This window comes from Phoenix dactylifera, chromosome 1 (assembly GCF_051530095.1).
Source record: "Phoenix dactylifera cultivar Ajwa chromosome 1, Ajwa_hap1_PhDact_Kaust_v1.1, whole genome shotgun sequence".
Lineage (NCBI taxonomy): Eukaryota > Viridiplantae > Streptophyta > Magnoliopsida > Arecales > Arecaceae > Phoenix > Phoenix dactylifera.
Window position 1 is genome coordinate 9,188,333 of NC_143190.1, and position 14,568 is coordinate 9,202,900.

Consider the following 14,568-nt stretch of genomic DNA (forward strand, 5'->3'; position numbering starts at 1 on the left):
AAATTATTTGAGTATTAACTTTTGGTGATTTATAGCTCAATGCTAAATGGTGTAAATAAGGTTGAACGTACTGCATACTATGGTTTCCCAACCATGAGTTCAATGCTTGGGTTGACAAAGCATTTATATCATTGAACTACCTTTTTTTTTTCCCTCTTATATAAGTAGTTGGTGCAAGAATTGTTTAAACTTATGTAACCATCCTATTAGCAAAAAATCAACCCGGACTTCAAACACAAATCTTCCTCCATTTGGGAAAGTTAAAAAATCGATAAAACTATACAATTACTTCGACTTCTACAACTACGAACTAATGTAGGATAGTAATTGGGTTGGGTCGGATATAAGATAGATTAAAATTCTATCAATCCAAACGTAATCTGATTATTAAACGGATTAAAAATTTAGATCAAAATCTGACCATTTTATTAAATAAGTAACCTAATCAGATATATAATAGATTGGATCAAATTAAATTGATTAAATATTTAAGCATTACCATCCCTAGACTAATCCCCAAGGTCTTTCTTTTTTTTTTTTTTTGGTGCAAAATAGGAGGGGAGGGGGAGGGACCAGCCCACCCGCGTAGCAGCCCCATTACTGAGCCCCCCTTCCACTAGGGAATGTTCGATACAGGTCGCAGGTTTCGCGTGCCTTCCCCGACCCGTGGGCTCACCCCACTGGGTTCACCGCCTCACGTGTGGGTACGTCACCCCAGTACCACCTTGGTACAAGTGGAAGGAAAGCATAACCGCCAACAAGCCAGCCGAGCGTGGGGCATCCGGTCCCCTAATTTAATCGACGCCCGTGCGTTTCGAACCCGGGCAACCCCATTTGACATGCGCTCGCTAAATGGCGCTAGTGCAGACAAGGACATCTCTCATATGTGATGGGTCTGGTAAGTGGATAAAGGGGTGGTCCATCTTTCGCGGCAAAGGACTCTTTCTTCACATAATCCACCGTTGGATCATTCACCTTTGGCTTTGAGAGCTGTGTAGAGGGATGGATGATGGAGTTTGGATTTTCTTTTCTTTTTATTTATTTTTTTTTTTTAACAACGGCGGCTCACGTCAATCTAGCATGAGCATTATCAGCAGAGTCAAAAGAAATAAGATGATATAAGGGTAAAAGGGTAGGGTCGGACACTGTCCACGAGACCTCTTCTGAATGATGAGCAACAAAAAAGGCGACCCAGTCGGCAACCCTATTCGCCATAGTAGAGTTTCCCTTCAGGATGATGCAGTCAGCCCCTAGAACATTCCTCACATAGGTGATCTCCTTCCATGTTGCCTTGAGCTCGGCTCCAGTAGCAATCATATCACAAGTGCGCCACCCACCTGCCACAACCAACCTAAAGTTGTGGTTCCGGATCACAAATTCTATCCTTCCACTGTCTTCGCCTGCCAAGATGCTACCATCAAAGTTCGCCTTCAGATGACCAGAGGGTGGGAGCTTCCAAGAGATAAGAGTTACTCGAGATGTTGTAGAAGTGATGTGGAAATCTCAGATGTCCCTAACCCACTCCGGTGAAGGTGATTGGGTAACGGTGATAATCTCGGTTTCATGGCGAATGGCTCTATCCTCCTCCACTGCTTTCGGGGATGTCCTCCTCTCCTTAAAAGTATGGATATTTCTGTCTAGCCAAATATAATACGCCATATAAGCAATAATGATCCTCCACTCTACGTCCCCGATCTACTCTGCAAGAATCCGCAGGTGGCACAGCAAAGCCTCCGCCGACCTCACGGTGGATTCACGGTGTCTGGTGGGTGATCCACAGTAGATTCGCACCAAAGAAGGTGAAACCTTTATTCGCGCGAAGGATACACCTCCGACCCGTTCTCATTGCGACATAAATAGTATATTCACCTTTCTTTCGCGCGCCGTTCCGAATACGACATAACTAGTATATAAACAAGCAAGTTGTCACCGCCGCCCTGACTAAATCGCACACAGGTTCACATACGATCTAGCGTGGCAAACTTTTACCAGGAGTCGGAGAAAAATAATGGAAGCTACCTTAAATACACGAACCTTCTTCCTTCCAAGTTATAAAAAACAGCATGAAAACAGAGTGTAGCGTTCCAGATTTAAACCCTTGAACCGGGTCAGCCGTTGGTTTTTGAATCCCTTCAACGCCAGACTAACTCATGTTCTACTTTCTTTACTCATTTCCTTTTGGCCTTTCCCTTCTCCTTTCATCACTCCCCTGCTTCCCCGAGCCAACCGCGCCCAGTCTGCGTTCCACACCAGACGGCGAGCACATCGGTTTCGCCCTGCACCGGCGACCCGCACACCGGTCAAGCCAGAAATGGTGGGCGGGCCGGATTCAAACATATCGCATGAAGAAGGATACCAGTTTAATTCGTTCTCATCTCCTTTCTCGAGGCCTATATATATATATATATATATATATATATATATATATGTATAGAAAGAAGCAAAGGCTGATAGCTTCGCTCTCATATTTGCGCCACTTTTTGTCATCCATTTAGCATTCTTCTTCACCTGACCGTATATGGACTGGTCGGAGCTCCCCTCGGAGCTCTTGGGCTCCATCTTAGAGAGGCTCCCCGTCCCCGACCACCTCCGTTTCGGCCTCGTCTGCTCGTCATGGCGGTCCGCCGCCAAATCCAACCTCTTCGCCCCCGTGGCGCAGTCCCCATGGCTGATGATCCCTTTCAACCCCAACACCACCTCCCCTTCCGCCAAATCCTCCGCCCAATTCTACAGCCTCTCCGAGCGAAAAGTCTACAGAATTCCCCTGCCCGACCCCCCGGTCTCCGACCGCCTATGCATCGGATCCTCCTATGGATGGCTGATCGCCGCCGACGAGACCTCCGAGCTCCACCTCCTGAATCCAGTCACTGGAGCTCAACTCCCCCTCCCTTCCATCACCACCTTCCCCTTCGTCGAAGCCCTTCGCGACCGCAAAGGCCGCGTCACAAGCTACAATCTCTGCTTAGGCGACGACGACATCCCGCCGGAATCCTTCGCGCCCGACCAGCTCCGGTATTTCTTCTACGAGAAAGCTGTCGTCTCCTCCGACCACACCGTCATGCTGATCCATAACCCTTTGTTCAAGCTGGCCCTCGCCCGGCCCGGCGACAAGGAGTGGACGATGGTGGACACCCCTTCATCCTATTGGGTAGACGCTATATTTTCTTCCGGCGGGCAGTTCTGCACGCTTGAATCCACGGGAAGAGTGGAGGCTTGGGACCTCCATGGCCTTCTTCCGACGTCGGCCGTCGTCGCGCCTAGCCTGGGCTATTCCGATTGTTCCAAGTACCTGGTGGAGCTGCCGGCCGGGCAGCTGTTGCAGGTGAGGAGGTGGCGGGATCCCGTTCGCTTGGGCTGCAGCTGGGAGCCTCGCCCTCTCTACGTCGAGCACACGACGACCAGGGTGGAGGTGTTCGAGCTGAGGCCGGGGCGGAATGGATGGGCCTGGGTCAGAGAACACAAAGAGGGATTGACCGGATTTGCTCTGTTCCTGGGCAAGAATGGTTCGCTGTGTGTGTCAACGAGGGAATGTCCGGAGCTGCGAGGGAATTGCGTCTACTTCACGGACGACGGTACTTGGTCGTTTGAGAGGTGTCACAATGTGGTTCCAGATGTTGGAATGTTTGATTTGAGTGATGGGAGATTGAAGCCTTGTGGTGGGTACGATTTCCAGTGGATTTGGCCGCCTCCAATCTGGGTCACACCCACTATGTGACATGTACATGCGAGTTTCAAAGCCAAAAACTTCTGTTTTTGTTTTTCACTTTATCCACTGATGCACTGCTGTAGAGGTAGTACCAAAATTACAAGTACTGATACAACTTTATATTCATTTAGAACAATAAAAAAATCCTAGGCTTATGTACCAACAATGATGTAGGTATTTTAAAAAAATTTAACAGTCCGAAGTGAATATATATATATATATATATATATATATATATATATATATATATATATATATATATTCACTTCGAAGTAAATTTTTTTTAAATATCTACTTTCAACAGTTGAATCAATTTGAAAAAAACCTAAAGTTAGGAATTTATCAATAAGTAATGTTGCTCCAATACCTAACCAAAGAGCTACTACGACACCGATTAAAAAAGACTGTTGTAGCTACTGGACGACGAAATAAATTTTGTATATATATATATATATATATATATATATATATATATATATATATATATATATATATATATATATATATATATATATATATATATATATTTGCACGCGCGCGCGCTAAAGTAGGTATTTTATACAATACAGGTATGAATATATCTAATAAAATTGAAAAATAACAGATCATGGAGTGCCCAAAGCAACTCCCCTTTCTCAGCCCACAGGGTACCTCCAGTGACTAGCCACATAAGCAGCAATTTAGTTCACAGTCTCGTTAGCCTTTCTTTGAATACATGCTTGGCCTGAAAGACCATCCTATCGTATGATGTATATTCTTAGCTTTATTTTATTTTTAAAAATATAATAAATTTTTACCACGAGGATCCTTTATATGGAAAGATGAATGCTAATTAGGTAGCTAACATTCGTAAGAAAAAGATTAATGCATGATATTATTAGCCTAAAGGGCTGGTGTAGTCTTTTGGTGGTTGAGCCAAGATATCTGAATTCAAATCCAAATTTCAATGAGATCGTGGAGATTAAGGATAGTTGCAGAAAGGTTGCACTATTGTTTAGTTAAACCGTTGCAATAGTAGTTCAGACAAAATATTCTAGTTGTGTTTTAAATTGAGGATTTGTCCTTTTACCATGAGGTTATTTGTTCTTTTAAATGAAGGAAGAAAAAAAAATACATAGTTTATCATCGGTGCCCTCCAAAAGCCCTCCCAAATGGGCCTAAGAATTATTCGCTGATCTCCCATCTAAGAAGCAATTCCCTTCCAGATAAAATCTCGATCGCTCCGCCATCCCCTGCCCCCGAACTTGGCGAACCTCTCCGTTTCTCTATCGCTTTCTTGGTCGCAGGCGTCCCCGACCTTCAAACCCCAGCCATGGCAACCGTCGTCTCCTCCGTCGCCCTCACCCTCCGAAACCCTAACGCTAACTCCACCGTCTTTCTCCCACCCAAACCCCTCCCGTCCGCCCCGTCCCTACTCCGCCTCCCCCGCCGCCTTCCCCCTCCCAACTCCCTCCATCTCCGCCCCTCCCCGCCCTCCAAATCCCTCGTCGTCTCATCCTCCCTCGCCTCTCCCGCGCCGACGTCCCCCACCCTCCTCTCCGGCTCCACCCGCACTATCTCCTCCCTCCTCGCCCTCGCCCTCTCCGTTTCCAAGCTCGTCCTGTCCCTTCCCGCCCGCATCGCCGCCGCTGCTGCCCGAGCCGCCCCATCCGCGGCGGAGCTCGCCGAGATCCGGGATCTCCGGGGGAGCCTCGCCTGCGCCGTGGGGCCACTCTTCTTCGCCGCCCTCAAGGACCGGCCCAGCGGGTACCTCAACACCCCGCTCACCGTGGTAGCCTCGGGTATGGCCAAGTGGCTCGACATCTACAGTGGGGTCCTCATGGTTAGGGTTCTTCTCAGCTGGTTCCCCAACATCCCCTGGGATCGCCAGCCCCTCTCGGCCATTAGGGACCTGTGCGACCCTTATCTCAATCTCTTCAGGAACATAATTCCGCCGGTGTTTGATACCCTGGATGTGAGCCCGCTTCTCGCTTTTGCCGTCTTGGGAACTCTTGGTTCGATTCTTAACAACAGCCGAGGGATGTATTGAAGGAGCGGCGGGCAAAGAAGGTATTTTAATAACTTCTCTCTATGTTATATTGTTCCGATTCTCTGTTGGTTTAAGCCTATTGATTAGGTTTGTTTATTGTTGTACATGCATATGATTTTCTATGCGATCGATGAATATCATGGACATATGCGACTGTTTATGAGATAGATACATATATCTTGAAATGGAAAATTCGTGTTTCTTCTTTGCCTTAAAGTTTTTGTTTTTGCTCCCCACAAAAAATGCTAACATGCACAATTATTTTCACCCTGATCTGTGCTTGTAATACTAATTTCATTGCTTATTCAGAGATATCTGTGCCAAATGGTCCAAAGCATTCTAAGATTAGAACTTATACCTATTTCACTGTAGGTGGTGAATTATTGCATTTAGCAAAGAGTGTAGATTTTCCAGATACTATTATGCTGCTGCGCATTTGCCACTGTTTTCTTTTTTTTCACTTCCTTTTGCCAAGGCTTTCCTCAGTGTAGCGAGTGAAAGGGAAACGATTCAAGAATGTGCTGATCGCCAATGGTCTGAAATTGGTCATCTTTTACAAGCTTAAAGAGTATATATGTGTAATTTACTTGCTATGCAAGTGAGAAAACATATTGAAACTCATTCTAAATGAGAATCAAGAATGCAAAATGTCTGAGCTGAAAGTTTTCATCCATAATCCAATGAATTTTATGTCGTACTTTAGCTTCTGCAGAAAACTTTGATAGATCTCTTAGTATAAAAATTCAATTGACAACATATCTCAATTAGGATACAGTAAGATTTTTAATATATTTCAACTCTGGAACTTTACTGAGTGCTCATCCATATAATGAATATAAGATTATGTCATGCTAAACTTTTCTGGACATTGCTAGTTTATAAACTCTTTGGACACACAATATATGGACCGATTTTTCTTCTTGGATCTCCTCAAATTAGGACTGGGAATTCAGGAGTCTCTATAAGACTAAACCAGTCTGTGGAGTTGTTAGACAAACCAAAGTAGCCTGTGCACCCTTCGAGTGGCTTTTAAAAATTGCTTCTTGATAGGGAGTTCATTGTATTCATTGCTTTATAAAAGTTCATATTTATTAAACTCAGGATAGAAGTGACCTTTTATATGCGAACTTCGTGAAGGCTCAAGTGAGCAAGTTGAGCTTTGTGCCTCATCTAATCTCCATCAAAATAAGCCTTCACTCTAAAATCTGATGCATATGATTTTATCATTAACACACCCTTTCTTGCTGCCTTAATATTTTTGCATTTATGTTTAGTGTTTATGTTGCAGAACTTTAGCTGTTATAGGGCATTGTACAACTGCTAGTGTCTAGGTATCCTTAATCTGGCATAACTTTCTGAAAACCCAATGCACAGATACCCTTATATAATATAAATAACTTCATATATTATCACCATTATCTGGCATAAATTTCTGAAAACCCAATGCACAGATACCCTTATATAATATAAATAACTTCATATATTATCACCATTATCTGGCATAAATTTCCGAAAACCCAATGCACTGATACCCTTATATAATATAAATAACTTCATATATTATCACCATTATAAACAATACCAATTTCATACTTAGGTGGTATGTCTAATGTTTAAAAAGCCAAAGGTGATGAATAAGGTATGAGGCATGAGCTTCATGCATCTCCCTGATGTATATTGTGATCTCATGAGAATATTTTGAATTTAATCAAAATAATGGCATCACTGTCATGTTTCAACTCATGACCTTTATCTACCATAATAAATAACTTTATAATAAAAGTCCTCAGACATGTATAACTTGTATGACCCTAATATGATAGAATAGTTTAACTGTAAGATCTAATTATTGAAATACAAGAATAAAACGTTTGCGCATGCCTCATCTTAAGTAAGCCTGTGCATGCTTTTTATGCCAAGACTGATATGAACTTATGACAATCATGCTGCCAACTTTTGGAAGCACAGTGTGCAGGTGAGAATTGGAGTTAGAACAAAACTTAGAAGAGTGAATGATGAATTTTATGCTGTTGATATTTTTTGTGGCATAAAAAATGGTGGCAAGAGGGCAATTGAGCAGTCAGCTTGATGCTGACTTTGGCGACTTATGCTTCTAGGTGCTAGCTATTGCATTAACTCCTCTCAATTGGTTCAGAGGAAATTTTGGACTAACCTTGTGCATTGAACTAAGTTATCATCAAAATAAGGCACTATGATTGTGCTTGCTGAAGTTTCTTTTTTATCATTATGCTGTAAAATTTTACAAGTTTTCGATCACCTTTTCTATGATGAGTAATTTTGAATGTTCTATGCCCTCGAAGAAATTTTTTCCGGTGCTCTTTCATGAATCTCTTCATAATTTCAGTACCAGTATTCTCTGTAATACAATCTTTAGATTATGCCTAATATGTGAATTTTATTTTCATTTTAAATGCTATTGTTGTAAATTTGATGAACATTGATTAAAGTCATTTCTGGTCCATGTTGTTATTTTCAACTTTTGACTGCATGATTCATTGTGATCTGTAATTGTCACTATGCATCAAAGTCCAATAATTTTTAGTAAAACAAGAACCATAATTGAAAGCTATATATACTTTTTTAGAGTTGTATATATTTACTTGCCATTTTATCTCTACTTTCTTTTTGAAATATTTGTGCAAAAAATTACATGTTATCATTGGCCTTCTCCCCCTTGATCCGTCAAAACCAAATCTGGTTTGCTCTCCTACATGAATTTCTATTTCACATGTTCATACTATCTCGTTGATTCTAAATCATGTGAAAAACAGTCAGCGTGAATTATAAGCATCCTCAAATGTACTTATTTAGATTCTCATCCCTACATATTACACGTCAACTCGAAGATTCTCGTATGCCATGCTTATCTTATGTGCTTAGACCCTCTTAAAGGCCTCAAAAGTTAAAAGATCGTAGTCTTTGTTATTATCTGGTTTAATTTATGTTTTTTTCTTTGTATAATTGATCAAAAAACAAAAAATGATTGCATCGTGTACTGTTTCTCCCCTCTCCCTTCTCTTTTCTTATCTGCCCCCCCCCCCCCCCCCAAAAAAAAAAAAAAGAAAAAAAGAAAAAAAAGAGAGGAAAACAACTTCCTTCCCTCCGGTATATATGTCTTACTGATAACCAGATCTATATTTCCTTCATTATTTCACCTTCACATTCAACCAAAATCTTGTCTTGTCGTTTAACACTAAATCATTACGAACTAGCACACACCTTGTCATCTTTGTAATATCAATTGTAATCAATGATAAGTGTAAAGATATGAGTCTTAAGGTCGAGCCATATTGTTGGTCCTGCGCATGGGCCTTCTTTCTCTCTCTTTTTCTTGTAGAACTGGTTTCTTTTTTTTTTTGGCTAATGCGGGTGGATCATACCTTACGGGAACGGATACACCCAATAAGGTCAAAAAATAGGATACCTCGGAGTGCCAAGGACAACTCCCCATCATCAATCCACAAGGTGCCTCCGGAGTGACAAGCTACATACGCAGCTACCCAATCCACAGCACCATTACCTTCACGGTAAATATGCTTGGCTTGAAAGATCCATCCATCCCTCGCCATAGCTCAAATGTCACGGAGCAAGGGATGGTCACTACTGCCACCCCTTGGACCCTCCTGGATCCAACTGATGACGGTGACTGAGTCACCCTCCAGGATGATGGACCTAGCCTGTAAGACACATCGGGCATGGCGAAGGCCCGCCCAGGCTGCTCTCAGCTCCGCACTCGAAACCGAAGTGTCAAATAACTTACTGCCACCGGCAGCTACAACCCTGGCAGACGAGTCCCGAATAACAAAACCTGCACCTCCCCGCATGCCACCATTCAAAACAGACCCATCAAAGTTGACCTTGAGGAAACTCGGAGGTGGGGGCTTCCAGGTGAAAAACACCGTACGGGATACTGCCGAAGCAGAGTGGGAACCCCAGATGTCCCGAGCTATCAAGGTCCCTCCAACAGGGATGGTGTAACACAGCTCTGCCGTCTGAATGCGGGCACTCTCGACCACAAATCGCGGCGACATACGTCGTTCGCCGAAGGTGCGAGCATTCCTGGCCAGCCAGATCTGGTAGGCAGTGCAGCTCGTTCGAACAGCCTCCTGACGAAGCACTGGGGACTTCGAGCCCTGACGCATAGCCTGTAAGAACAGGTCCCTAGCGCCATACCACCTGTGGGACCCCTGCCAGACGCCAAGTACCCCTAGCCTATGTGCACCGAAACAGAGCATGGTCCACCGTCTCGGCCACACCACAAGCCGCATACACCAATGGGATCCTCACACCTCGACCTTTAAGTACAGCTCTCGTAGGAAGACGGTCCCAGACCACCTTCCAGAGGAACAACGCTACCCTCGGGTGGAGCCCCAATCGCCAGATCCAGGCACAATCCGGGCCAGGCTCGTACTCTCGCCTAAGGATGCTGGAGAGATCGCCCATCCTGACCCTGGATCTGGTCGAGGAACACCACACACGTACATCTGGTCCGCCATTCTGTGGTAAAGGGAGTGAACGGATCCGCTCCGCCAAATGCTGTTCAAAGAAACGGGCCAACTGAATCTCATCCCAGCTAGCCACCCCGGGGGTCATGAGATCACAGACCTGTAGACCCTCTCCAGCCTCGACACTAACCGTAGTTGGCCAAAGCCGCAGAGGAAGGCCATCGACCCATGGGTCCCCGGCTACATCGATGCTACGTCCGTCGCCTATCAGCCATCGGGTGTGACTCGACACCAATGGCAAGTACCTCGCTATCTCCCGCCATAAAAAGAAGCATCTCCGCCCTCCTCGGGGCCAGCCCTCTGGGCCTGCCCCCCCATAACGGATGGTCATAATCCGGCTCCAAAACCCCTGTGGCTCCAGGATAAAGCGGGAAGTATGCCGGGCAAGGAGCAGCTCTCGTCTCTCCAGGAGAGACACCACCCCTAGACCACCCTTCCTGAGGGGGAGGCAGATACGCTCCCATGCCACCAGGTACACCCTACGGCCCCCTCCATGTGAGCCCCATAAGAAGCCCCGAAGAAGTCGCTCAATCTTCAGTAAAAGAGACTTTGGCACCACCATATTTGCCATAAGTAGATGGGCATGGAGCTCTGTACAGATCGAATCAGCGTGACCCTGCCCATCATAGATAGGGACGCTGCCCGCCAACCCTCTAGTCTGCTTTGAACCCGCTGCACCAGCCCGGTGCACTCGGAAACTCGCAATCTCCTACCCGAGATCGGAGCACCCAGATAGGTCCAAGTCCCGTCCTGCTCGGGCATCTCCAGAATCCTCCGAATCCCCCGTCGAACCCCGAGTGACGTGCTAGGGCTGAAGGAGATGGAGGATTTCTGGCCATTCACTCTCTGACCGGATACAGTGCAGTAGGCTGCCAAAACCCTCCTGATAGCCTGAGCGTCCGCTACGCGAGCCCGAGTCAGGAGGAGGCAGTTATCGGCAAAGAGTAAATGTGATATCGGCTGGGCCCCTGGAACTGGGACATAGGCCCCCGGCTCTCTGGCGGCGCACGCAGCCCGCAGCGCCCGAGACAAGACATCAGAACAAATGAATGTTCAGCTGCTATTAAACTGTGGTTAAACTAGAAATCTGTGACCCAGTCACCCTAGCAATTCGATCTAGGTTGCTGGGTTCAGAACATTGCCCTGCATATGCTTTAATTTCATAATTTACATTAAGGTAGCCCTAATGGTACTCCATTATCTTTATTTTTTCTTTGGCTCCAGGTTGATGCATAACTTCATCTACATTTTTTATTAATTTTGAAAAAAAATATCAATGTTCAAAATAAATTTGTGGCATGACACCAAATTGAGCCTTTAAGATATCTGTCAAAATTTTAACATTTGGTCCATCACAATACCCTGTAACTCCACAATGGTGCATCATAAAAGTTCAGTTATATGTTTGTTGGTGTTTCATCCATATCCTTATAGCAGCAATGGAGTACCTATCCCATCATCATTGATATTATCCACGATTTCAATGTAAGAATTATATGATTGTTGATTAGTCAACCAAATTAGCCTAGTTAACCCCATTATTTTCTAAACAACATCAATTTCAAATTCATTTGATCCCTTTGCATTCTGTTCCATCTCTTCTAAGTGATGACATGCAGACACTTCCTGAATCCTTGTTGCATTTCTCAGTGTTCTCTAAATTTATTCGTCTTATGGATCTTTACTTAAAAATTGCTTTCACACTTTTCTCAATCTCACCATTATTTAGCCAAATTATGATATCTTCGTTATTTAGTGCACTCATTTTAGTGTCCAACATTATTGGTAGAATTTCCTACATGTCTTCTTTGGAGCTCATTCTGATAATATATAACATTACAACATATATATCTTATCTCATATATGTTAGTAGTTTTACCTTATTAGTTTTAAAAATATCTTTTGAAGATTCTGTCATTTCTCCATGGCTGCTCTGAAAGCATGACATTCTTCCTTTGGTCATATTTTGGACCTCAACATTCCTCCATCAGTTTTCTTATATGGATGTTGTTTTTTATTAGACTTTTCACAAGTTTTCCTGGTATTTTGCATGTGATCACGTATCATATTTGGTGCCATTTTTGTGTTCCTAATCCCATCTAATAGTTTTATTTTTTAAAGATATTGCAAGTTCATCTCTTTAATTCGTCTCCCTAAGGGACGGAAAAATTCCATTTTGTTTCTTTGCCTTCTCAGTGTACTGTTGCTAAAACTATTGGCCTATGGCAGTTAGATTTTCTAGTTATTTATCAATTTGCAATCTTTTCATGTTGTTATTTTTCTTGTAGGAAGAAAAAAAAAATCCTTAAAATGACACCTCTGATCCTCCATTGGAGGTACTGGATGTGCAGTTTTTTGTATATTATTTTCTGATTAACTATGAATGTGTAGGTTCACAACATTATTTTGAAGAATCTTCTTTCAGACCTTCATGTCGTCTTCCTAAGATGGAATTAGCTTATTTTCCCACCCTTGGGCCAATTTATGTAACAGGCTTCTTCTCTGAAGATTATTTCAGGAATTAGATCTAATATAGTTTGTTTCTTTCATGGTGTGAACCCTATACGTGCATCTCTTGGAGCAGTACAACCAAGATCTGTTGCTTGCAAACTGATTTCTCAACATTGTCTGTCATATTTCTTCTTATTTCAGTGTAGGTATAAATTTTGATAGGTAAACTCCTAAAAATATCTGAACCTCCCAACTAGTTTATGTTACAGTTGAAGGCACACATGTAAATGGCATATGCTTTTGTTTACTTCAAAGTTTGGCACAACTGAAAAGGAACACCCTTTTCCAATACTTGTCAGTTAAAAACTAAACCATGATAATACAACTGCTATGTTGTGTGATGCACGGGCTAGTGGGATATATCTATTAAATGTAGCTTTAGTTTCACATATTTGCAATGCTTTTCTGCCTTTTCACATATTGAGACTTGTGTGCAGGAAAATGGTGATGATTGGTGTTATCGTTCTCGCTTGCTGTTCTTTGCTGGTGATCTATGATGCAGTTGCAAGGAGAACGAAAAAGGAAGAGAAAAGGTGGCGATTTACAGGTGGAATGGTCCACACGCCTTTATTTTCATGTGCTCATTTTTGAACAAGTTTGATGCTAGATGTTTCTGTGAATGTAGATTGAAATTATATTTGCAGACGAAAATAGAGACATATAGGTTATAGTAGAAATAACTGTGTAATCTTTGCTTGTTTGACGTACTATAGTTCTATCTGGAAAAGGTTTAGACTTCTCCAGCATTATTCTGATACTTCTGAAAATAAGGGAAAGAAGTATCTTATTGACATGCTCTGTGGTTACAAAGTCAAGAATGTGATTTGTTTGGTTTTCCAAATTGATCAATCTACTGCTGGGTGAATTTTTCATTCAACTCTTCCCATGGCTGGCATCTGAAAAAAAAAATAACAAAGAATGCATGCTTATTACTTAACTGATATTAATCTGAAACAAGCATTCACACCAGCAAAAGTAAAGACTCGAGTGAAGAAAAGATCAGAAAAAGGCAGTCTTACAAAATGGGAGAATCACACAAAGGGGAAAAGACATACCAGATTGTATCTAAGACGATTGTTCAAAGTGATGGCAGATTCAGGGTGCCTGCTTCCCGATTATTGGATCGGTGTCTCCCTCTTTATAAATGAGGCTAACGGTGTATGATTTACAGGAAAATGACTAATAATAGTTTTCTTTCTTTTTATATCAGGAGGAGCTAGTTCGTAATTTTGTTATATCCTCTCGTGGCTCTGCCCTTGGCGGTTGACTAGGGCTGAAAACAGATAGAATGCGGACTGAATATGGGTATATCTACGTCCGTATCTATATATATATATAAATAAAATTAAATATTTAATATTACAAATTTTAAGAATATCGAATCGGACAGTTTCTATAAAGTAGAATAATACATGTATAATATTGGTTTCAATGCAATGCGACTGACTTTATATGCACTAGCACATCTTCTAGATTCCTTGAAACATGGCTTTCTCGTTAAAACCAAACCACATGCAAATAATCTTAGATGTTAAAACGTAGGCTTTATTAGGCTTAATTACCTTGATGTGGACCTGCCAATCTTGGAGGAAAAATAATATGATTAACACAATATGATAAGTCATCAATGAACCACATCAGCACATGAGATGGCCCCTAAATCCAGGTTGGCAGGCCCTTACATCAAATTTCCCTGTGAAATTTGCTCTGTCGACTTCTCAAGGCCAAGCACTGCACATTTCAGAACCATAGAGCTGATGAATTTGAAATTCGAAAGCCATCACCAGCACTACAAG

General features: G+C 42.8%; 1 protein-coding gene and 1 pseudogene across 2 annotated transcripts; both read left to right on the forward strand.

Moving 5' to 3' along the window:
* The first annotated feature begins 2,443 nt into the window (after positions 1–2,443).
* Positions 2,444–3,855, forward strand: LOC103718783 (F-box protein SKIP23-like). The gene has a single exon (XM_088720330.1). The coding sequence runs from the start codon at positions 2,519–2,521 to the stop codon at positions 3,713–3,715; it is 1,197 nt and encodes a 398-aa protein (XP_088576456.1). The 5' UTR covers positions 2,444–2,518; the 3' UTR covers positions 3,716–3,855.
* Positions 3,856–4,833: 978 nt separating this feature from the next.
* Positions 4,834–13,565, forward strand: LOC103718781 (ylmG homolog protein 1-1, chloroplastic pseudogene; annotated as a pseudogene). Its single transcript, XR_005506424.2, has 2 exons — positions 4,834–5,755; positions 13,210–13,565. The product of XR_005506424.2 is annotated as a ylmG homolog protein 1-1, chloroplastic pseudogene (transcript).
* The last annotated feature ends 1,003 nt before the right edge of the window (positions 13,566–14,568 follow it).